Source organism: Leptonychotes weddellii, chromosome 5 (assembly GCF_054177405.1).
Source record: "Leptonychotes weddellii isolate Sample4059 chromosome 5, ASM5417740v2, whole genome shotgun sequence".
Taxonomy (NCBI): Eukaryota; Metazoa; Chordata; class Mammalia; order Carnivora; family Phocidae; genus Leptonychotes; species Leptonychotes weddellii.
Genome location: NC_138373.1, coordinates 141,026,689 through 141,049,642, shown reverse-complemented (window position 1 = coordinate 141,049,642; position 22,954 = coordinate 141,026,689). Strand labels below are relative to the sequence as shown.

The 22,954-nt window shown below is 38.8% G+C and overlaps 2 protein-coding genes across 5 annotated transcripts in view; both read right to left on the bottom strand.

Moving 5' to 3' along the window:
• The window catches only part of SLC17A8 (solute carrier family 17 member 8), a 46,389-nt gene extending 40,681 nt beyond the window's left edge, over positions 1 to 5,708 (bottom strand). Inside the window, exon 1 of the mRNA XM_081822258.1 lies at positions 4,259 to 5,708. Within this exon, the coding sequence (XP_081678384.1) occupies positions 4,259 to 4,359 (101 nt within the window). The 5' untranslated portion in view covers positions 4,360 to 5,708. The remainder of the gene's footprint in view (positions 1 to 4,258) is intronic.
• An 11,998-nt stretch (positions 5,709 to 17,706) lies between these two features.
• SCYL2 (SCY1 like pseudokinase 2) overlaps positions 17,707 to 22,954 on the bottom strand; it is a 57,181-nt gene continuing 51,933 nt past the window's right edge. For all 4 annotated transcript variants that reach the window (XM_031024624.2, XM_081822254.1, XM_081822256.1 and 1 more), the window contains exons 16-18: positions 22,745 to 22,840; positions 21,632 to 21,751; positions 17,707 to 20,610 (exon numbers count right to left, since the gene is read on the bottom strand). In XM_031024624.2, the coding sequence (XP_030880484.1) occupies positions 19,966 to 20,610; positions 21,632 to 21,751; positions 22,745 to 22,840 (861 nt within the window). In that variant the 3' untranslated portion in view covers positions 17,707 to 19,965. The remainder of the gene's footprint in view (positions 20,611 to 21,631; positions 21,752 to 22,744; positions 22,841 to 22,954) is intronic.

The following is a 22,954-nucleotide window of genomic DNA, read 5'->3' as shown; positions in this document are numbered from 1 at the left end:
CTCTGTGGGTCTAGGAGTCCTGATGCCCAAGGAAGAATTCTTCCACGTGGGAATACAATGAAAATCCCATTAAATATAGCTATCACTGCTGCCCAGTCAGGTTGGGGTCCTCATGCCAAGACCAAAAGGCAAGGCCAGGGGTCACCATAGTGGCAAGGCTGATTGGTCCTGAATTGGTCCTGATCTTCAGCAGGGGCAGCCCACAGCCCATGACTGACTGATGCAGAGACACAAAAGACTGGCCCCTTTGCTTAAAGGGACAGCTCAGTGCCAATTATGCTCCAGATCCTCCCACTGTGATCTGGCCCCTGTGTATTACCTGAGATCACATCCTTGCTTGGTTTTCTCCTTTCCTATCCTGCTTTACTCCCTGCCTCCCAATTTCCAACTCCATAAATCACAGCATAGGCTCTCCAAGTCCCTGTCTCAGGGTCCACTTTTAGGAAACCCTAGCTAAGATAGAAGTGGAGTAAAATGAAGCAGGGAAGAGAGATAGGGAGTAGGTAAGAGGAGGAGGGAAGGAGGACTTTCTCCTTAAATAGGATGGTCAGGAAAGTCCTCCCTGGGAAGGTAACCTTCGAGAAGAGACTTGAAAATGGGAGAATAAGCCATCAGGCAATTAGAGAGAAAAAATTTCAGGGTGAAAAACAGGATGCAAAAGCTGGCATGGGAGTGGGTCTGGGGAGTTTCCGTAAGAGTGCAGAGTGTGGCTGGAGTCGGGTGAGGCAGGAAAAGAAGGCCAGAGATGAAGTCAGAGTTCTCAAGTTCCCACAGATCAAGTAGGGCCTTAAAGGCCATTGAAAGGATGCGGGCTTTAATTCTGAGAGAGGTGGGAAACCACGGGGAGGTTTTGAGCAAGGGAGAGATGCGACCTGACTTTGCTTTACTAGAACTACCCTGGCCAGTCGGAAGCCAAGTTGCCTGAAGTTGTGCGGGGAGAAAGTAAATGATGGCACAGCCATTAGAACCCGGGCTCACCTGACGTCAGAGCCCGCTCTCACACACTGACATTTGGCAATGGAGTAGACAGTGCATGTCTGGTACATAAGTTGAATACACGGTCACTGCATGCTGAGGATGGACACAACACAAAAGGATTGGTTCCATCTCTTTAAAGGGAAGATATAAACACTTATAAGGAGACCAGGCACCCCTTCTGTTTCCCTAGGGAAGTCTTCAATACTACAACTGATTAGGAGAAAAGCCCATACTTGCCATAAGATCCAGAGGTTGCTGGCTACATTGCAGCCCAAGTAACTCCCTAAACCTAAATGAGTCATTAAGTTTCAACACAGTAAGCGGGAAGAGCAAAGACAGAGAGGTCACAGAGTGTAATGACTAAGAATGATGGGCAGAGAACATCTGGTCTGAAACCCAGCTCTGCCACTTATAAGCTATGTGACCTTGGGTAACTTACTTAACCTCTCTGTGCCGCAGCTTTCTCATCTAAAATGGTTAACTGCAATAATCCCCACCCCATAGGGTTTAATGGAATTAAATGTGTTTACAGGGCTTGGAACAGATAATGTCTGCCATTATTATTTTATTATACATAAGCAATTAGAATACACCCATATTGTCATGTAAATTGAATAAATCTACATGTCAATTTCAGATATCAACTTCCAAACTTAATGCCTTCTACGTCATCTGTTCTAATACTGGACTATAAGTGAATATATTCTTTCTTCCACACTTCTGAAATATTATTGTACTTTTAGCTGATGAAATTTTTCAGCTGCTTTTTATCAATGACTCTTCTCCAGAAAGGCTAACAATGCCTGACTGTAATCAGCCCCATGTGTGAACTTCAAATGCTTCCCTATGCATTTGCCACTCCCCTGATCATGAGGAACTCTCAGTAATTAAAAAGCACCCCAAGAGGGGAGCCTGGGTGGCTCAGTCGGTTAAGCATCCAACTGTTGGTTTCCGCTCAGGTCATGATCTCAGGGTGGTGAGATCGAGTATCGAGCGGTCAGCGCGGAGTCTGATTGAAATTCTCTCTCCCTCTCTCTCCCCCTCTGCTCCTCTCCCCCCAGTGCATGTGTGTGCTCTCTCTCTCTCAAATAAATAAATAAAATCTTTTTTTTAAAAAGCACCCCAAGAATTCCATTTAGATGATGGTTTCAGTTTTCTTCTGATTTTTTTTTTCCATTGGACTCTGCTAACTGGTTTTAGGTGAAAAAAATCAGCAAGGGGAGGGAATGTTCATCATATACCAAGCTCTGGGCAAGGCACTTTATATATAAATATCTTACAGACAAGGTGAACACCAAGTGTGTGTCAGAGTTGGTCTCCCTGGAGGAACCCTAATTCTGGAGCTTTGCTCAAAGACTGTCAGAGCTTAGGGTCAACTTGGATTGCTAGCCAATTAATGCCCTTTTTTTGCCTTCCTCTGCCAATAATTTCCTTCTAGGATCACAGAAAGAAGGGGTTCGAGTTTGGCTCTATTTTTTTCTCAAGTCATCCTACTATTAAGCCAACAGTGATAACATCTAGCATGCATTTAGTGCATTCTGCATCTCAAGCCCTGTTAGCCGTTTGTCTATTGTGCTGTGATTCACTTCCAAAGAAACCATCCAGAGTCCTAAACACATAGCTCCGTTTCGGGTTGAGGTCGTACAACTTGGAAATTATGAATTTTGTTATATTCCTAAGCAAACCAGTGTGGCAAACAAAAGAATCTTCAAGTAGATCATCTAATCAAACACTGTAAAACCAGCTCTTAGAATAAGTCTCTTACCAAAGAAAGTGATTTAATTCCAAAAAAAGCAATTCAACTTAATGTTGGAAAGAAAATTCCTAAGTGCTTCCTTGTCAAATATTGTATAAACTAAGGTACAGAGTTTGATGATTATAATGGGGACTGTAATTGACTATAGTCCAAAGTCATGGTTTTTGTTCCTGGCTTTGTCAGATTCCTTTGTCCCCATACTTGAATATGACAACCAAGCCATTGTGCCTTCCTTTTTCGTTTTTAATCAAATGAACACCACCACAGTAAGATGGACTTTACCTGGGGAGTACGCAACACAAGGCTAGAACATTCTTCAAAGAAAAGGTCATTATAATCACTTCCTATGTTTGGCTGGTTTATCCTGCTGTCAGCTAGGTTTTTATCTATACAGATAATTCAGCGTGGGTCTAATTGAAACCTTTTTGTTTTTAACTTTTAAATTAAAGGAAGGGCTGAACCCAGTTCTCTTACTATGAAAGTTCATCAAGAGTGATACAGGGGAAATTTAACACTGACAGGAGCCCCTGTGTTATAAAACCCAAGGAATGGAGTGAATCTCTGTGCGCCTACAAATAGTCCTTTGCATGCTAAAGTTTTTTTTTAATTTAAGGGATACCATATAAAAGTTAAAAGGAGATGCCAGATGGCATTTTCATTCATGAGGATTAGAAATAGTCATTCAAACATATAAAAATCTTATCAGGAGTATTTTTCACATTTATTTATATCTGAGGGTTTAAAGAAGTCATCTTACCTTGTACATAAGGACTGCTTATTAATTCATCTATAAAACCTAGAAAGGCTATGTCTATTTAAAAAATCACAAATTAAAATGTCACATCAATTCATTCATTTGTGGCAAACTCTCCTTCCAATAATAATGTATTTTACTTTAAAAAATATTTATTTTTTGGTTTGGACAAAAACATTCACTTTAATGATAGTACATAATATTTTCCCACTGTAACCATGTAAGTTTTTTTTTTTACCTAAATACTAGTTTTTAAAGATACTTTCTTCAAACTATTGTGTAACTCTTCTTTTCTTTCAAACCCATACAATCAGCAACCACCCTATATAGTTTATATAACAAGCTAAACGCATATCTAATTTTCATTTATAGTGAAAATTTCTTAAAAATTACTTCAACTGAAAGCATAACCATGTAATGAGGTTCCTGATTTTGTCATTATTATTGAATTAACAGGAAATATTATCTCCCTAGATCTTTTCTAATTCAATGCCAAACACACAATATGCAACATCACCATCTCTGCCATATAAGCAGAATGTCTGTCTTGTTATTTTCTTAATTCAATCTTACACTTTTGAGGCATCTTTTTTTTTTTTTTCCCTCCAGACACAGTATATTGGAGCTGGAAGGGGCTCTAGAAGCCGTCTAATCAGACCTACCCATTCCTTTTTAAAAATGTGACTTTTAAAATATGAAGCAAAGTCTTTCAAACACTGGCAATGTGAAATTACTCAGAAATAAACCTAAAGTTTGCGTTCAGACTTTACCTTCGTAAAATCCCCAGTGAATCTCCCACGGCGTTCTTCACTCCTTCCTTTCCAGGTTTCAGAATTTTTTCTTTGAAGGTATCAAATGCTTTCAAAGGCATTTTGAATGGGTGAGGGGGACCTCCAAGCACTAACAGTTAAGTCTCAGAAACTGTCATCCTTTCTCATTTCCAGCGTGGGGACCACTCTGCTCTCCTCCTCGATGAGTACCCTGAAGTCAGTTCTCATGGAGGTAACTACTTAACATCAAAAAGGAGATGAAACCCAGCCCAGAGCTTCCAAGATGAAATACCCCAAGGTCCCCCCCCGCCAAAAAAAAAGAGGCCAAGCAGTGTCTGGCTGGGAGTGCAGTCCCTTGAAAGCTAGAGCTCAGCAGCAGCCTGTGGCACTGTCTCAGGCAGCCACTCTCAGGCAGAACGCAGCCTCGCTCCCCACCCGGGGCTGCAGCTGGAGAAGCTGAAGTGGGCTCCAGCCCACGAGGTGTCCTGAGACCAGCAACAGCATCTGCAGCCTCTCTCCAGCCCCTCCTGCTTCTTCTGACCACATCCCTCTCCTGCCTCGCTCAGCCCAGCCCGTGGCTCTCACTGAGTGATCCTTTCCAAGGTGATGCTATAGTAACCAACACAATACCTGCCCCTCAGCCTGCCCCTCAGCCACTGGGGCTTATTAATGGGCTGTCAGCCAGAGCAGACACTCAGGGTGAAGTGAATGAAGCATTCATAAGTCCTCTGCTTCTCTGAGGTCTAGCCTTACAGACGGGCTCTCAGCCACCCCATTACACCTCATATGCCCCTCGTGGGAGCCATTAAACAGTTTCTCAGCCAGACACTAGTGTGGATGTGGTCCTTGGAGGAACACTTGCCCTCCAGGAGGCTGACTGCAAGTATCTAGGAAGGCATTCGTTTGCTCCCCATCAACAGAGCAGGATCTCTCAAGGTGAGGTGTGGAGGTGCCATTGGGACCGCCTAACTGAAGGCATCTGAGCCGGTCCTGGTACGTGCTTAGACCTCTTCATGGGTCCTCACTGTCCGCAGGAGAAATCCAAGTTCTTTATTATTTATCGTGGCTCACAAGGCCCTCCATGGGACCCCAGCCTTGTTTCTTGTCACTCTGCTCTTCCTATTAGCCCTTCACCGAATTCATCGAGCCCCATATAGCCTCCAGGGTTTGCTCAAGCCGTACCCTCTGCCCAGGTAACACTCCACACCCTTCATCTGGGAAGTGTCAGGGGATTCTTAAGTCTCATCAAGACATCTCTTCCTCTAGTAACCCTCAGCGACAAGGTGTCCCTCCTCCACGCCTCCAAATCACCTGGCCTCTACCCCGGTAGGACCTGGCACATAGTGGGGTATAACCTAAAGGGTAGTTGGACTGGGGTTAAAATAGCACATGTTGCTCCCACATTTATGGGCAGCAGGTGACACCTCTGTAAACAACACTGCCATGAAGAAACAGCTTTCATCTGCAAGGCTCCAGTGCTCCAATCTCCCAGCCTGCACACAACTGACAAGTCCTGTGCTGTGGGCTCTCAGATTCCCCAAAAGTCACATCCACAGGACTGGTCACTGCCATCTGCAAGCTGCAGTCCGATCCTTCTTCAAGGTTTGAATTAAGTTATCTAAATCAGAGCCGGATCCTTGGTAGATTAAATACTACTACCAATAATAACTATTATTGTTATGGCTAATATTTTATCGAGCTCTATGGCCCAAATGCTGTTAAGCACGCTTCATGTATTATCACAATCCTCCCAACACTGCTTTGTGATTAGTAACTCATTTTTCCTAATTTCACTAACAGGAAACTGAGGCAAAGAGGTTAGACTTGCCAGATGTCAGATCCAAACAGCCTGGCTACAGCTGTTCTCACCTGTCTCTCTTTGTGTCTCTCTCTCTCTTTCCTCCCCACCACATCCTCCGCTTTGCCTCCTCTGACTTTACTGAGGGATATTTTGTATATTGTATAGTTCATCCATTTCAAGTGGACAATGATTTTCAGTAAATTTACCAAATTGTGCAATAATGGTGGTTATTATGTGCTTATGCTAAAGCACAAAGCAGATAGAATGGATCCATCACCCCCAAAAGATCCCTTTTATTCACTGTTAATCCCCATCTCCCATCCCCACTCCCAGTCCCAGGCAACCATTAATCTACTTTCTGTCTCTATAGATTTGTCTTTTCTGGACACTTCATATAAATGGAATCTTACAATATATACTCTCCTGTGTCTGGCTTGCCATCTATTTTAGTATAACCATTCTAGTGGGTATGAAATGGTATCTCATTGTGGTTTTAATTTGCATTACCCTGATGACTAATGACACCGACCACCTTTCCATGTGCTTATTAGCCATTTTTATGTCTTTTTTGGTGAAATTTCTATTCAAGTATTTTAACCATTTTTTAAATGAGATTTTTGTCTTATTACTGAAGCATATATGTTTTCGATCCTTTTTTCTGATTATGTTCTGCAAATATCTTTTCTTGGTCTGCCATTTGTCTTTCCATTTTCTTCATGCTGTATTTTGAAGTACAAAAAATGTTTACTGTGGATGAGGTCCGATTTCAGTTTTTTCTTTTATAGACTGTGCTTTTGTTTATATATCTAAGTAATCTTTGACTAACCTGAAGTCTTAAAGATTTTTCTCCTATTTTTTCCTCTACAGGTTTTATTTCAGCTCTTACATTTAAGTCCATGATCATTCTGAGCTCATTTTTATATATGGTATGAGGTAAGCATCTAAATTCATCATTTTCCATGTGGATATCCAGTTGTCCCAGCATCATTTGTTAGAAAGGCTATCCTGGGTTAATTGCCTTGGCACCTTTGTCAAAAAATCAGTTGAACATGAAGATCTATTTCTGGACTGTCGATTCTTTCTATTGATCTTCATGTCCGTCCTTATATTAGTATCACAATGCCCTAACTATAGCTTAATAATAAGTTTTGAAATTGGGAAATGAAAGCCCCTATTCTTTAAAAAACAAAAAATGTTTTGGCTATTCTAAGTCTTTTACATTTCCATATAAATTTTAGAAGCAGCCTGTCAGTTTCTGCAAAAATTCCTGTCAGCCGTGTGCTCTTAAAAGGATAGTTTCTGGCCACCAAACTTGCCACCCACAAACCCTCAAGGCTGAGAATGCTAAGACCCCAGGACATCACACATCCGATCACTCCACCAAGTCTGTACCTGTTTCCAAAAAAGCTCACTCATTCATCAAAAGCAAATCCAGGGGACCTGGGAGGCTCAGTCGGTTAAGCGTCTGCCTTCGGCTCAGGTCATGATCCCAGGGTCCTGGGATCAAGCCCCGCATTGGGCTCCCTGCTCTGCAGGAAGCCTGCTTCTCCCTCTCCCACTCCCCCTGCTTGTTTCTCCTCTCTCGCTGTGTCTCATTCTATCAAATAAATAAAATCTTTAAAAAATTTTTTTAAAAAAAGCAAATCCAATCACAATATGATAAGCACACTCTCTCGCTGCAGAAAGCATCCACTGGTAGAACTTCTAACCCACATCTCAGTCCCTAGATACTCTTAGGTTGCTTATCTCTTAGAGCACACAATGGAAGCAGTACTAGACAGAGACCACGAGAACCTCTTTCTGAAGGGTCAATGGTGAGTGAAAACACTAACCATTCCTAAAGAGTTGGCTTTCATGTTGCTCATGAAACACACTTAAGTCTACAGAAGTTTCTTGGTGGTGATTTAGATGGTTGATAATGGTAATAACTAACCTTTGTGGAGTAGTTTCTCTGTGTCAGACTTTAAGCACTCAACTCATGGAACCCCCGCAACGACCCTCTGAGATAGGTACCATTCATTATTATGTCATCTACAGATGAGGAAATGGAGGCACAGAGAGGTGAGGTAGACTTGCTCAAGTGTACACAACTAAGAAACTAAACAGAGATGGGAGATGAACCCAGAAAGTCTGGCATCAGAACCTGTATTTTAGCTTCCACACTAGAACCGTGGACAATAGAAGCAAGAAAATACAAAACCAGACTTTAAAGAATTGAGGCTCATTTTATTCACTTGTTTTTCTTGAAGGCCTATGATGTGGCAGGCCCTTTTGAGGCACTGTGAAAGGCTGAAATGTGAAATGCCTCTTGAAGAAACAAACCAACCAGAAAATGAGTCTGTCCTGCGTAGCGAGCTCCACGTATGGAGTTAGGGGAGCGCAGGGAAGGACACCGCCCTCGGCTTGCTGATGGGGAGCGGGACAGGCTTCCTAGATGAGGGGGTGGTAGTGTTACTTTTCAGGGATGAGAGAGTGAGGCAAACGAGAGAAAAAATGTGGGAGCAAAGACTTACATGAGAAAGCGTGGCATCTGAGGGAAACTTGCCTACCTGCAGAGTTGGGTGAGTGTGCCATGTGGTAGAAAACAGAGCCAGAGTGATGATCGTGAGCTTTATATAATTCAGCTGTTAAACACTGGATCCCCATCTCAAAATATCGAATAGTGTAAAGACACAGGAAATGATGTGTAGAACAGAACCCCCTGAGGGCCATGAAACGAAAGTTTTGGCTTGTTTTGGGATAGGTAGACCGAATGTTTATTGGAAAAGATTCCAGCCATCGACATGTATTAGATGACTTCCTGGCATCCTGTACCAAAAAAGACTCTTCCCTTAGAGTCTAAGGGAAGACCTTAGACTAAGACCTCTTTAGAAATATTTGTCCAGATCACAGCAATTCCTCATTCTCAGGGAACTTCCAAGCCTTTTATGGTGATAGGGCTTTGTATACACTATCATGTTTCCCAGCTCCCCTGACCACTGCTGGATGGATCAGGGCTGGGCCCCTGCACCAAGCTGAGGCAGTCAGATGCCAGATTCTCCTGGTAATTTAACTTTGGAATTGAAAGACTGCTAGTTAATTGTGCAGAACCCCAGGGCTGTAACTGTGAAGTGGCTACATTCACCCATGGACTGGAGATGCAGAGAACACTGCTCTGGCAAAGAGAGGAATGAAACAGAATGAAACTACCAGGGTGGGGCGCCTGGGTGGCTCAGTTGGTTAAGCGACTGCCTTCGGCTCAGGTCATGATCCTGGAGTCCTGGGATCGAGTCCCATATCGGGCTCCTTGCTCAGCGGGGGGTCTGCTTCTCCCTCTGACCCTCCCCCCTCTCATGTGCTTTCTCATTCTCTCTCTCTAGACCCAGCTGTCCTTCTGCCCTTGGGTTTCATGAAATACCCACACCCTTATAACAAATTGACCCTTTGTAGCCTACTCTAGTTAAAGACAGCTTCTGCTCCTCACAGATAAAGAATTTTGACCATTGCAGTGAATTAAAACTCAAATCCTATAATGCCAAGACTGCCTTTACCTACACCATACCGGCAAGCCTGACTGTCCAGTTTAATAACAGGTAGGATTTCTAGTCCCCAACAGTGAAAGGGGTAGAGCTCTTGGGCTGGTTGTGGGCCGACATTCCAATCCACCTGGGATGGGAGTGCAGGGAGAGGGCGGGTAAGCAAACAAATCCCAAACAACCTGAAGATAATTATTCAAGAACTTAATTCCACCAAATCCAATCAAAGTGTTAGGTGGAGAATTTTAACCAGGCTTAAGCTTATGACCAAAAGTTACTCACCCTTTCGGATAAGAAACTTATCCGAAACTTCTATGTCACCTTGTCCAGCCAATCACTTTCTCCACCCCAGCTCCACACTCCTCCTACCCATCCTCCATTACATACTGAGACCAGCATAAAAATTTCTATTTTTTCCAGGACTTCCCTCAACCTTTTACAATTTAAAATTATATTGTTGATAACTATCAGTACTAATCAGAATGTATATAAAACGATTTTTTTCATCACACTTCCATATTTAACATTCATTCTTTTATTAATAATCAAGGTTGTATACAAAGCAATTTCAAGTATCTCTGATTCTCACAACAACCCTGTGGAACACGTATGGATATCAAGACTCAATTCTGCCCAAGGCAACCTGACTAGTAGAATGTGGAGATCTGGGGGTAGGTCCTTACACCCATTTCCTGAGTTTATAATACCATAGTACACAGCACACTGTGATCCTATAATCCTACTGTGGGCACTGAAGACTGCCTTTAACATAACTCAGGAAAGGTGTGCTCAAAATCTTTGTACCTTCAAAAACGTCATTGAGGGGCGCCTGGGTGGCTCAGTCCACTAAGCATCTGACTCTTGATTTCTGCTCAGGTCACTGTCTGAGGGTCTTGAGAGCAAGCCCCGAGTCAGGCTCTGCGTTGAGCATGGAGCCTGCTTAGGATTCTCTCTCTCCCTCTCCCTCCGCCCCTCCCCCATCTTGAGCTCTCTAAAAAATAAATTCTACCTCTGAAACCAATAATACACTATGTATTAAATTGAATGTAAATAAAAAATTAAAGGGGTGCCTGGGTGGCTCAGTCAGTTAAGTGCTCAGGTCATGATCCTGGGGTCCTGGGATTGAGCCCCACACTGGGCTCTCTGCTCAGCAGGGAGCCTGCTTCTCCCTCTTCCTCTGCCCGCCCGCTGCTGGTGCTCTCTCGCGCATGCTCTCTTTTTCTCAAATAAAATCTTTTTTTTAAAAAAGCTAATTAATAATAAATAAATAAATAAATAAATAAATAAATAAATAAATAAAACATCATTAAGCACCTAACTATAGGTAAGCTTGTGCAGCTACTGTGGAAATTTTAGAAATAAATAAAGTTGGGTGCTGATTTTTAAAATTACACCCTAAATTGTTGGCTTTCACTAAAAAGTTCCACCAAAAAGTAGGGCCAACCAGTAGTAAAATCAAGAGAAACTGACATAAAACACTGACATACTAGCCCCTGGGTTGAGAGTGCCACTTTTCACCCAAGTGTGATAAGATATCCTTTCTAAGGTTAATGGGAACCTTTAGCCCATTCTATAGTAATTGCTTCCTTATCTGTCTTTTCTGACTTGAGTTTCTTGATAGCATTTTATTCTCACAAAGTAGAATGATAAAGTATATATACAAAGTAGAATGACCAGATATTATCTCCATTCTACAAATCAGGAAACTGAGGCTGAAACTCAGTAATTTGTTCAAAGTTACAGTTTGTGGTAGGGCCAGGATTTAAACCTATCTGATTACAAATGTTCATTATGCCCTGCTGATTCAGGTCCATCAATAAAGCATTGTTGGTCCCATTATATTTCAGCTCACTGTGAGTTGGGTACTAGAATTCAATTAAATCTATGTCCTAAATCATAGGAATATAATTTTACACCATTATTAAATAAAATACATCTCCATATACTTTGCAAACATAAGGTTGCATATATGGACACCTTGGAAATATATCCAATTCTATTTTTGGTTCATCACTGTAACTGCCTAGATATTAGGTGTCATTAATTTTTTTTCCCAATTAATGAAAATTTAAAAGACAGTCAAATAATCAAAATATAGAAAGGCAGGATGTCCACACAGCATGGAATAATTTCTAAGTGTTTCACATTTTTCATAGAAGAATTTATTCATGACATGCATTCCTTGTATTTATGAAGCACTTCTAACTTCATTCTTACCTTCTTCTTTGATCCTTATAACTACCTAGAGGATCAGGTTGGGCAGACCAGCCCACTTTACTGTTGAAGCGAACAGCATGGAGAAGACCAATAACATACTTAGTTCTTTTGAGGTACCGGGAAGAATTGCACTAGAAATCATACCCATATATTCATCTACTGTTGGAGCCAAAAGCATGGAGAAGACCAATAATGTACTTAGTTCTTTTGAGGTACTGGGTAGAATTGCACTAGAAATCATACCCATATATTCATCTGCTGGCTGTCACTGGATGCCTTTAACAAATTACTTATCATTTCATCTTAGAGAATCCCATTCCCCGCAGCCCCCAGCACAAGACACATAATTATCAACTCTCAAGTCTGTTTTCTGGCTATAAATATTATAGACGAGAGAACTTATTTAACATGTGTTATTGTCTGGACACTCTTGAGTATATAATGGTTCAGACTCAGTCTGATATCCCTATTTGTAAGTAATTGGGGAAATACTGGTTCATTTCATCCATGGAAACACTTTCCAGCTCTGCTTTACACACACACAATGAATGGTGACTTGAAAATAAGATTCAATAGCTTAGGTTGTGTCCAAGGCCAAAATATCCTAGAAAATCTGATAAATTAGCAAATGCAGTTGCATCATAATAAGGCAACCTGAAAATGTGAGCAGAAATCAAGATCAGAGAGGATATTTTGAAGAATTTTTCACCACCTTCACTTTAAGTTCAGATGGAACCCAGAGTGTCCACATAATTTCAATATATGGAGCAGCTAACAGGCTTCATATTTAGGGCATAAAGAATCAAGATTAAACAAACCTTTTCACCTTGGACGCGTATTTCTTGTGAGGTGCTATCCTCATAAATTCAATATTAGAAGCCAAATACTCTAATCTATCACAGACTGCTGGTGTTCAAACAAACATACCTGCAAAAGTGCCAATGGAGTAGACCATTAATTGGGAGACAGTGACATCTTCTGGTAGTTTATAGACTAAATACATTTATGCCAGACTTTTTTTTTTTCCTTGGAAACCAGCCACTGTTTTAAAGGAATAGGTTTACTTACCTATTTGGTACACCTTTATTGTACCCATAAATGCAAATTCTTAAATTTCTGAAATGAATGAAACATAAATTAGCTAAAAAAGGACATTATATAGCTCACTTGCTCCTTGCCTTGTCATCCCTGGGTTCATCTAATATGGACGGTTTTAAGCAGCCAATGTTAATTCCACTTTTCCTGGTAATCAAAGTCATTTAACCAGACTTGCCTTAATTCAAGCATTTGCATGTAATCTTCAAATTCCAAAAAATCTGCTCCCTATTCCCCTCCACAGTGTATACAGCTTAATTTGGAAAAATGTGATCCCTAAAGTAATCATTTGATAGCCTCAAAAACAATTTTAAAAGGACAGCATAAACAACTCACTGTAAGCATGTGGGAAAAAAAAAAAAAAAAGGCAGCATGCAAGGCTGACCTCGTGTCCCATCTCTTGAGGAAGCCTTGCACACTCCTAAGTCTAGGTTGGGCTTGTCTCCTATGTAGATCTGTCACGTTACTGTCCTGTGATTGTCTGCTTACTCAGCTATCTTTATAACTACAGTGCAAATTCCTTGAGGGCAAGGCCTATATCTCATTACTATTTGTGTCCCAAAAATCTCACTTTGCCAAACCTATAACCTATTTTTGACTTCTTTTTTGAAGAATGCATTCAAACCATGCTAGGTGAGGTACCTGTTCTTCATTCAAACAGATATTATTTTAGAGGCCTATGTCCATCATTAGGAAGATGAGGATATCTATTGAACACCTACTATGTGCCTGGAGCCTTGCCAGGTACTTCACGCACTTTAATTTCATTTAGTCCTAATAAGCCCGTAAAGCATGATCCTCATTTTATGGCTGGGAAAACTTAGTGTGGTCAGCTAGTGAAAGAGACAAGACTTAAACTCATTCATTCCATATATTTATTTATACATTTATTCCAAAATGAGAATTTCTAAAGAAATGTTATAAAACTGCAAAGGAAAAAAAAAGGAAATCAGAACAAAGGAGAAAGAGGAATTTAAAAAATCAAAACCAGAAGGTAAACACTAAACAGTGCATACTATTAACATACTATACATTTGCTACAAGTAGACTGCAAATTTGGCTTAACTTCCCAGCTGTTAATATGTGATTTGTTACATTATTCAGAGACATTCTTTTAAAGATAAGGGCAAACCAGTTACTTAGAAGCACATTTACTCCTGAACTGAAACCTGAAATTTCTCCTATGGGTCCTCAAAGAAGCTATTGTATCTTAAGAGTGAACCATTGTCATCCCTGGCATGAATTTAAGTTTCACAATACAGTCCAAAGCTAAGTGTGGTAAAGGAGCTGGATGTGTAGCCAAAGGTGCCCCAGACACAAAGGTCTCCAGAGAGGGCTTAATTTCATTCACAATTTCTAGAGAAATGGACTGATTGCTCAATTTTTTGGCCTCTTCCATACATTTCTCAAAAATGAGATTCTGAACATTGGGCAATAGAGTTAGTTAAAGGTTGTTCTCTGACAAGTACCTGGGGCGCAGGTATTATTGCTGATTAAGGGCACGTGCATAATCACTGGTGCTGGGAGAGAGAGGACATCCCTTCTGAAAGTGGAGCAGCCTAATGAGGATACTGCTTCAGGGAGAGGCCTTGCCCCCTCTTCACAAAAGTTATCTTAAGGGTACCTACTGTTACGAACCATGAGAGACTATGGACTCTGAGAAACAAACTGAGGGTTCTAGAGGGGAGGCGGGGTGGGGGGATGGGTTAGCTTGGTGATGGGTATTAAAGAGGGCATGTACTGCATGGAGCACTGGGTGTTATACGCAAACAATGAATCATGGAACACTACAGCAAAAACTAATGATGTAATGTATGGTGATTAACATAATAAAATAAAAATTAAAAAAAAAAAGAGTACCTACTGCTAGAGACAAGATTTTCTTAAAAACGAGTTTGGATCTGTTTCAACACACGAACAAATGTATAAATCATGCCACCTCCATACAGCATGAATGCTATCGTTTTAGCTTGAAATTTTTTAAAAGCATACCCAAAAAACCCCAACTTTATCTGGCTCCAGTCCTATGCACTCTTATGCTTCTAGTGTCCCCTGAAAATGCCCCATATCAGACTTTCATTTGATCATAGCATTTAGAAAAACTGGCAAGCTTAAGGACAGAGACTTAGAAGAGACCTGTATGAATGTTGATTCCTACCTTCAAACTCTAGACATTAAAGTCTCAGTCTCACTGACTCATTTAAAGGTGACTTTCCAAGCAACCTAGGCCACCAACAAAGGAACACAAAAAAAGTAGAAGGAAAAAGATAAAAATTGGAACTGCATCAAAAAGGAATAATTAAAGTAGCTAAACCATATTTCCACTATGAGCACATTTCAAAAGAACTTTTAGGAAGGAAAGTTTTCATATAGGCTAGGTATATATAATCAACCCCATTATCACTTTTGCTAGCAGCATAAATGTATATCCTATGGCCCCATTTTTAAATGGCTTAGTAATAACAGAGTTGTCAAATCATTAAGGTATACACCTGAAACTAATGTAACATTGTGTCAACTTTATAGTTCAATAAAAAAATTAATAATATTTTAAAATTTAAAATAAAATGGCACAGTAGATTCAGGAGTCTACCAGTAAGGGTGGTCAGGAGAGAACCCACAGGTATCTGAATGGAGAAACTTAAATAAAATAATTGTTACCCAGTAGAAGGTGGTTAACTAATTAAAGGGATAAAAGAGGACTTTAACCTTTGAGTACAGAAGGAGCAGTTGCAGAAAAAAAGCAGCTACCTCGAGGCTGGGAGAAAGTGAAAAAAATTAAGGAACTAAAGACAGCTAGCTGCCTGAGGGAATGGCTGAGCTGTCACGGAAGCAGCCCACGGGAGCTGCTCCAAAGGGGGAGTAAGGTTGGGAGAGCCTCACCGGCACGCGGCTGGAACTCTCCTGCTGGGGCTGCTGAGCTCCTACGGTGAATCAAAACGGAGAACCGGGACCCAGAAGTGAAGTGTCTTCTTGCAGCTCTTCCTTTGCAGTGGTGTCACTTTCAGGGCCCTCTATCAATGAAGCCTAACATTCTGCCAAGCTGTCGAAAGAGACAAGTTCATAGGGTCCAGCTGCAGCATCACAAAGCAGGGCAGAAAAGGATGGGTTTGGAGCTGGGAGAGAGTTAAGTTGGTAACTGCCATGGTTCACTCTTAGGGCTACTTAGCCTCTGTATACACCTACACAATGTGATAGTTGTTACTAGCAACACGTGGCTACTGAGTCCCTGAAATGTAACTAGCCTGAATTGAGATGTGCTCAGTGTAAAACATACACTGCAGCTCAAAGACTAGGTTACCAAACAAAACGTAAAATATCTCATTAAATTTTATACCAATTCTTTGTTGAAATACTTTGGCTCTATTCAGTTAAAATATATTATCACAACTAACTTCACCTATTTTTGCTTTTTAATGAGGTTACGACAAAATTTTAAATTATATATGTGGCTTGCACCGCAAGTGAGTGGCTGGAGAAACTTGGCTGCTTTGGACAGAAAAAGTTTCTAATAACCAACAAGCTCCATTTTGGCGAAATGGTTTTTCCCACTGCACCCCCTCCTCCTCAAGGGTACGTACTTTAATTCTGCTCCATGTCTGGGTACTGCAAGCACTGCTAACCCGGCTCCCCCAGCCCTCCTCCCCCACAATTCAGAGAAGCAGAGAGGCTGATTCTGACCACAAACATTTGTTTTGTCATCTCCCTCTCCTTCTTCAATGCTAATTTTTTCCAACATAAATATACTTCTGATATCAAATGAGTACTGAACACATACTTGCTACATAGAATAGTCTCAACAACTCCAGAAGAATTCACACAATAAGCGATATAAAACATGCAACATGGTAGGGAGTATCAGATTGGAGATTAGGGAAAAAAAAAAAAAATCTAGCTTCTATTCCTGGCTCTGACCTCCTTGGGTGAGGCCATGTAAGTATCTGGTCTTCTATTTCTACATCTGCTTAGAAAATGGGCTGAATTATTCCAGTTTTATTCAAACTACATCATGAAATTCTTTTGGAGATTGTAAAGATGTGTGTGTGTGTGTGTGTGTGTGTGTGTAATGAACAGGATAGAATTTTTAAAAAATTAGAATATACCACATGTATTAAAGACATTTTCTGAAATTTTTGTTTCAGGTATATATTTTATATACTGGTCTGCAGTGGAAGATATATTACTTACTAAGTGTCACAGTTACAGTTTGAAAGCCACCAACGTAAATGATCTCTTAAAATCCTATATAGTTTAAATTCTTACAGATTCATTTTGCTCAAAAATTATTTCAAGACCAGTAAATCACAAAGCATAAAATCACAACTTAATATGGAGATTTTTATCAAAGCTAAAATTTATTTGGTGCATACTCTGTGCTGCTATCAGGTATTTTCACATACACCTTTTCTTTTAATCTTGTAAAAGCAACCATGTCAGGTATTTTACAGGTCAAAAAAATAACAAAAACCTACACTTCCTCAACTTGTTCAGGTGAAAAGAAGAATTATAAGCACTCCAAAATAAAAACAAAAACAAACAAAAACCAGCCAAGTACACAGTCCATTTCCATCTCCTTTTATACATCTTCTCACACATTTTAGCATTAGGAGAATAAGGAACCAACTCAAATAAAGGGAATCTTTCTTGTCATTTTTGTCTACAGGTACTTATTAAACCCACCAACTTTCTACTCTAAGCACAAGGGCTTAATAAATGCTGTCAATATCTGAAATAATTTTAAAGTGATGTCGATATTTTGAAAATTTTGTTCACATAGAAATACAAGCCTAAAAATGGCACTATGTTTCTTTTAGATGTAATTTCCTTCTTTCTTCCTTTTTCTTTTCTTTTTTTTTTTAAGTAAGCTGTATGCCCAATGTGGGGCTTGAACTCACAACCCTGAGATCAAGAGTTGCATGCTCTACTGACTGAGTCAGCCAGGCACCCCTCAGATGTAATTTTTCAACAGGCAATGGTAACAGTTCAATTGATGGAAATGATTTAGATAAAACATCTTCAAGAAAACAGAAAAAGTGTAGGAAAAAAATTCTAAAAATGTAGCACCATTACCTGAATGAATTAGCAAATTTCAAGATGTGAAAATTATCTAAGAATTAAATATTTTTTCAAATAATCTATCTTTATATTTAGAAGTTCAAATTATATGTTGTTATATTCAGCTTTCCTTCTAATTAGGAGCTCAACACTGACATCAAGTTATTTTACAAAATAAAAAGCAAATTCCTCATAAACAGTGACTACTAAATTATTACTAAGGAAATTCTTCAACATTAGGCATTTACTCCATATGTGAACTTTTCTCAAGAGAAAATTAGTATTGTGTTACAAACAAGACAGATAATCTGGTCACGATGTGAATGTATTTGACAGAAACATTTGATCTTCCTAGTGCCTTTCATTTCTTGGATAAATTTCTTCAACATTCCTATGAATCTTTTTTCTAAAACCATATAATAACAAAATACAGCTCATACAGAAACCAGATACAAAGCTGACCTTTTATTTTTTAAAGTACCCCCTTACTGAATAATGCCAGCAATACTATCACCAAATTACATTTTATAATCAAGTAATGTATATTCCATGTATATTTTTAGTGTGTGTGTATGTGTGTGTGTGTGTGTGTGTATATCAATGACACAACTAAACTTCATATGATTTATTTTAAATGATTGCTGGTTTCAGAGACTTAAAAACCACAAACTCTAGGGCAGCAACTATAATGCATATATAGTTCTCTGAAAGATCATTTTTAAGTTATCACATAATGGTGAAATATAATTTAAACAAAATACAAATGACATTTACAGCATAAGGCTCTGTGGTTGAACAATCAGCACATCAAAGAAAAGTATCAGAGAAAGGCTTTAAAAAATAAAGCATGTTTCCTGTTAGAAGAATTTTGTCTTTCTTTCCTAAAAATGGCTAATTGTGGACATAAAAACGTTCAAACAAGAAGTTCCTAAAATTTCTAGAAAACAATTAAACTTTAGTTGCAATAATTGATGAGGTCCAACTTTACCATGATAAGCTGAAAATTAATCTGTTGGTAGCGAGAAGATACAACTGCTCATTTTTAGAGAAGTAAAGTTTATTACATTTGGAACAATACAGCAGAAATCTCAAAAGTTTAATCATTAAATATAGTTTCTTACAAATATCCTTTTGAAAATGCAATTCATATATGTTGCAACCTCAGAAGTTTGAATTCAAAATGAAATATGAAGGCAAGAGTCAGAGAAATCATGTCAGAGGGCTTTGTCAAATATCTATACAAATCAGTACATATTCTTCTGTCTGTGATACAGTAGGAAAGAAAGTGATTCTAAATATATCGAAGTAAATGCAGAAAAATACATTACTATTTGAGGCAGACCATGCTAAAATATAATTTACAATGATTAGTTTGCATTTAAGATGGTTAATAATGCCTTTAGTTCGAACCAATGAAATCAACGTTAAGTAAAATTTTGCAGTATTTGCTCAGTCTTTTGTATTGAACTTTAGTTCATCTGAGAAGTAAATAAGATTGGAAAAAGCAAGTGACCTGATCCTTTTCGTTAAGTTTATCATTATCTCACTCAGTCATACTAAATGCAAACAAATCAACAGAGCATCAAGATTTTTCACACATTAAAATGAAGACTAATGACTTGTGAAGGCAGACTGTGTACCATGTTCATATTCATTTTAACATATGAAACTTGCATTAACCAGCAACTCGATTTTTTAAATAAACCAAGATTTACAAGCTAAAATAAACATTTGATTTAAAAATTCTGCTATTCAAGATACTCAGGTGTCTTTTTCTCTTTGAGATTGGTTAAGGGTTGGGTCTTTAAAAACCTGAAGAGGAGGTGGTAAGAGGAAAAAAATCCTCAATGCTTTTAAAAACTCAGCTGTTAGGAGTCCATACAACTACTATGCTGGCATGGAAACAAGGTGTTTTCTGTCACTTCCCCATAGAAGTAGTTCCTCCAAGCCAACTATATAAAGATGTAAATCAGCAAACCCATGATTAAAATTGAAGTATTTCTTCAAAAATAGAGCAAGACACCTCACCCAAAAAGATCTTTTAAATCATTGCTAGCTGAACTGGTATTGGTCATAGTAGTTGGTGGCTGCGCAAAGTTCTGTGGGTTAAAGAAAGGATTAGCCTGCATACCGAAGGCAGATTGTCCTATCATGTTCATCTGTGTTCCCATAACTGAACTGCCCATACCTGGAGACCCTTGTGGAGGTACAAATTGATTAAGCCACTGATTTGGTTTCTGTTGTGACAACTGGTTCATGCTAACTTGGGGTTTCTGAGGGCCAAAGAGATTATTAAGAGCAGACATATCTGTGGGTCTTTGTTGAGTTGGCTTTGCACCAGCAGGAGGAACACTCACAGCACTGAAGTTTGGCAAAGTGGAAGGTGTTCCCAGTGTCATCTTGGTCACTCCAGGTGTGCTTGGACTACCAAATAAGTTCTGGTTTGTATTAACCGGCATGTTGAATCCTGAAGTCTGAAAGCCCATGTTAGCATTTAAGCCGTTGGTCAAATTTCTTTTGGTATTATCAATTGGTGTAGAAAACATCATGCCAAGGCCCATGGAAGGAACAGAAGTGAAGGTACTTGAAGCAGAAATTTTAGGGGTACTAACAGATAGGCTGGTCAAAGATGACATGTTATCCATCAATGTGTCTGTCAAGTCCTTAGTCTGAAAAATATGAGGGAATTACTTTATCTCCAAGATTTCTAAATTAATTAAAGTCAGTAAATGACAAGTTAAAATTAAGCTCAACAGTCTTTACCAAGTTAGCAAACCACAGCCCACAGGCCAAATCCAGCCAGCCACATATTTTTATATGGTTTTTACAGATGAACATTGAATTGAACATGAACACTGAACATGAAACCAACCTGCAATCAATTTGATGACAGGGAACACTAAATTTGAATTCCAATTAAATAAAATGCTCCCCAAAACAGAAATGTGCTCTTCTCATTGGTAGATCTATATTGCAAAAAGGATATTCTATTACTTTTATATTTTGAATTGTATCACAATTTTGTGGAAATTTGTTTTCTCTGTTCTTATATAAGTACCTACAAAATATTTTTTATTTTGCCTCTTGGCCCACAAAGATTTTTCTCGGAAGAAGAATTTTAGTGATTAGGAGATAACAAAAAATAATTTAAAGAAAGCTTTTAAGATAAAGTTATTTCTGCAGCCAGTAAGAGTGTAAACTCTCTACAAGCAGGAACTTAGAACAGTGCCTGACATAACAGGAAATAAATATTGGTCAGGACATATAGTTAAGTATTCCTAAATCAAGTTACAGACCTGACTATAACTGAAAAGTCAAAAATTAAAAATTACTTTTTGCTCAAAAATACATAAATGCATAAACATAATATTCCTAATCATTTCAAGGTAGACAGAGTTACTTAGTACCATTAAACCTAGTATTTTTTAAGAAACCCTCCTATTCATATAACTTTCTCTTTATTGGTTACAATCACTATCATAAAACACTATACATTAGGCAGGCTATTGAGGAGTTGTTGGAAAATCCTTTCTGCCCATACTTCTTAGAAACTGCATTATTTTTATATAGACACTAGTAGGCAGAATAAATTATATACTTACTTCTTCGGTACAGTATGCTTGAAATTATACAAAAGTATAACCTGAAAGTAAGTATGCTTGAAATTATGCAAAAGAAATGAATTCTGACCTGTTTGACTGGAGCAACAGGTGTGTGTACTTGGGGTTTAAGAGGCTGCTGGCTTTTCAACTTCTGTGCCTGCTCCTGTTCTTTTGCTAATTTTTGTTTTTCTTCAAGTGTAAGTGATGCCTCAAAACAAAACAAAACAAAACATCAACTGGCAACTTCATAATTCCACTTGTAAAACAGAAGATGTCTTTTTTTGTAAAGTATGTCTTGGTATGTTTGACAACACCAAGTAGTTTGCAAACTACTCCTGTATTGGTGACTGCCACAAGTAAATTATATTTGGAATTATGGTAAGATTTAACTTTAGGTAGAAACTCACAAAAGCTCTGCTAAAATACTTCCAGCATAGAAAGTTACTGTTTTAAAACCATTCATCAGATTGACCTTTTTCCAGGCAAGGGGAATATGATTTGGTGATTTCACTTTATAAAATTGGGAGACTTTTGTTCAACTCTAATCTATCTCACTCCAAAAATACTTCATGTTCATACTCAACAAAAAGCTAAGGAAAACGTAAACAGCTTCTTTCACTGCTAATGTCTGAATCAAATTTGACAATTACCTTTTTCTTTTATCAACCTTGCTAAACTATAAGCTCACAGAATGTTCTTACAATTTTGTAAACCCAACGCCCAGTAGCTCCTGGCTTTGCACATACAGGTACCAGTATTTGTCAAATGAACAGAAGAAAAATTGCCCTCAGCAGAAATTCAAATTTGACATATTTATTATATTGAATACTAACCAATACTTCAACTGAAAAGTATCACTTTATAATTTATCATTCAAAATCAGAAGCAGAGAAGAGCCACACTGGAATTTATCAAGAGGTGTGACTGACAAAGTGCAGCAAAAAGGACAAAGAAGGCAGGAATCTAGAAATGTTACCACGTGGGAGGCTGAGTAATAAAGGAAATTAAAATTCTCAAGCCTATTTATTCTCAATGTGAGTCAGGTCATGTTCCCATGATAATTTTTAAACTTCATAAAGATTATTAAAGCATGCTTCTTGTTAAGATGCTAAACAGCAGTATTTCCCAACTAAAATCTGTAGTTTACAGGAAGTCCTATAATATAAATCAGTGCACTGTAAGAACAAGTAAAGAAACTTACTCTTTTATGCTTATTCTGTAACCCATCCTCTTTATTTTCTGATTCACTGCCAGTCAGAAAGTCTGCTCCAATGTTGTTAAAGACTTTGTCAATTTGCTAAAAAAGAAAAATGTCAACCACTTGAATGACATCAAAAAATTGTGATTTTACTGCTTAAAGAGCAAAAGCCCCTCAAATGAAGCACACTGTCAATCTTTATTTACAAAAATT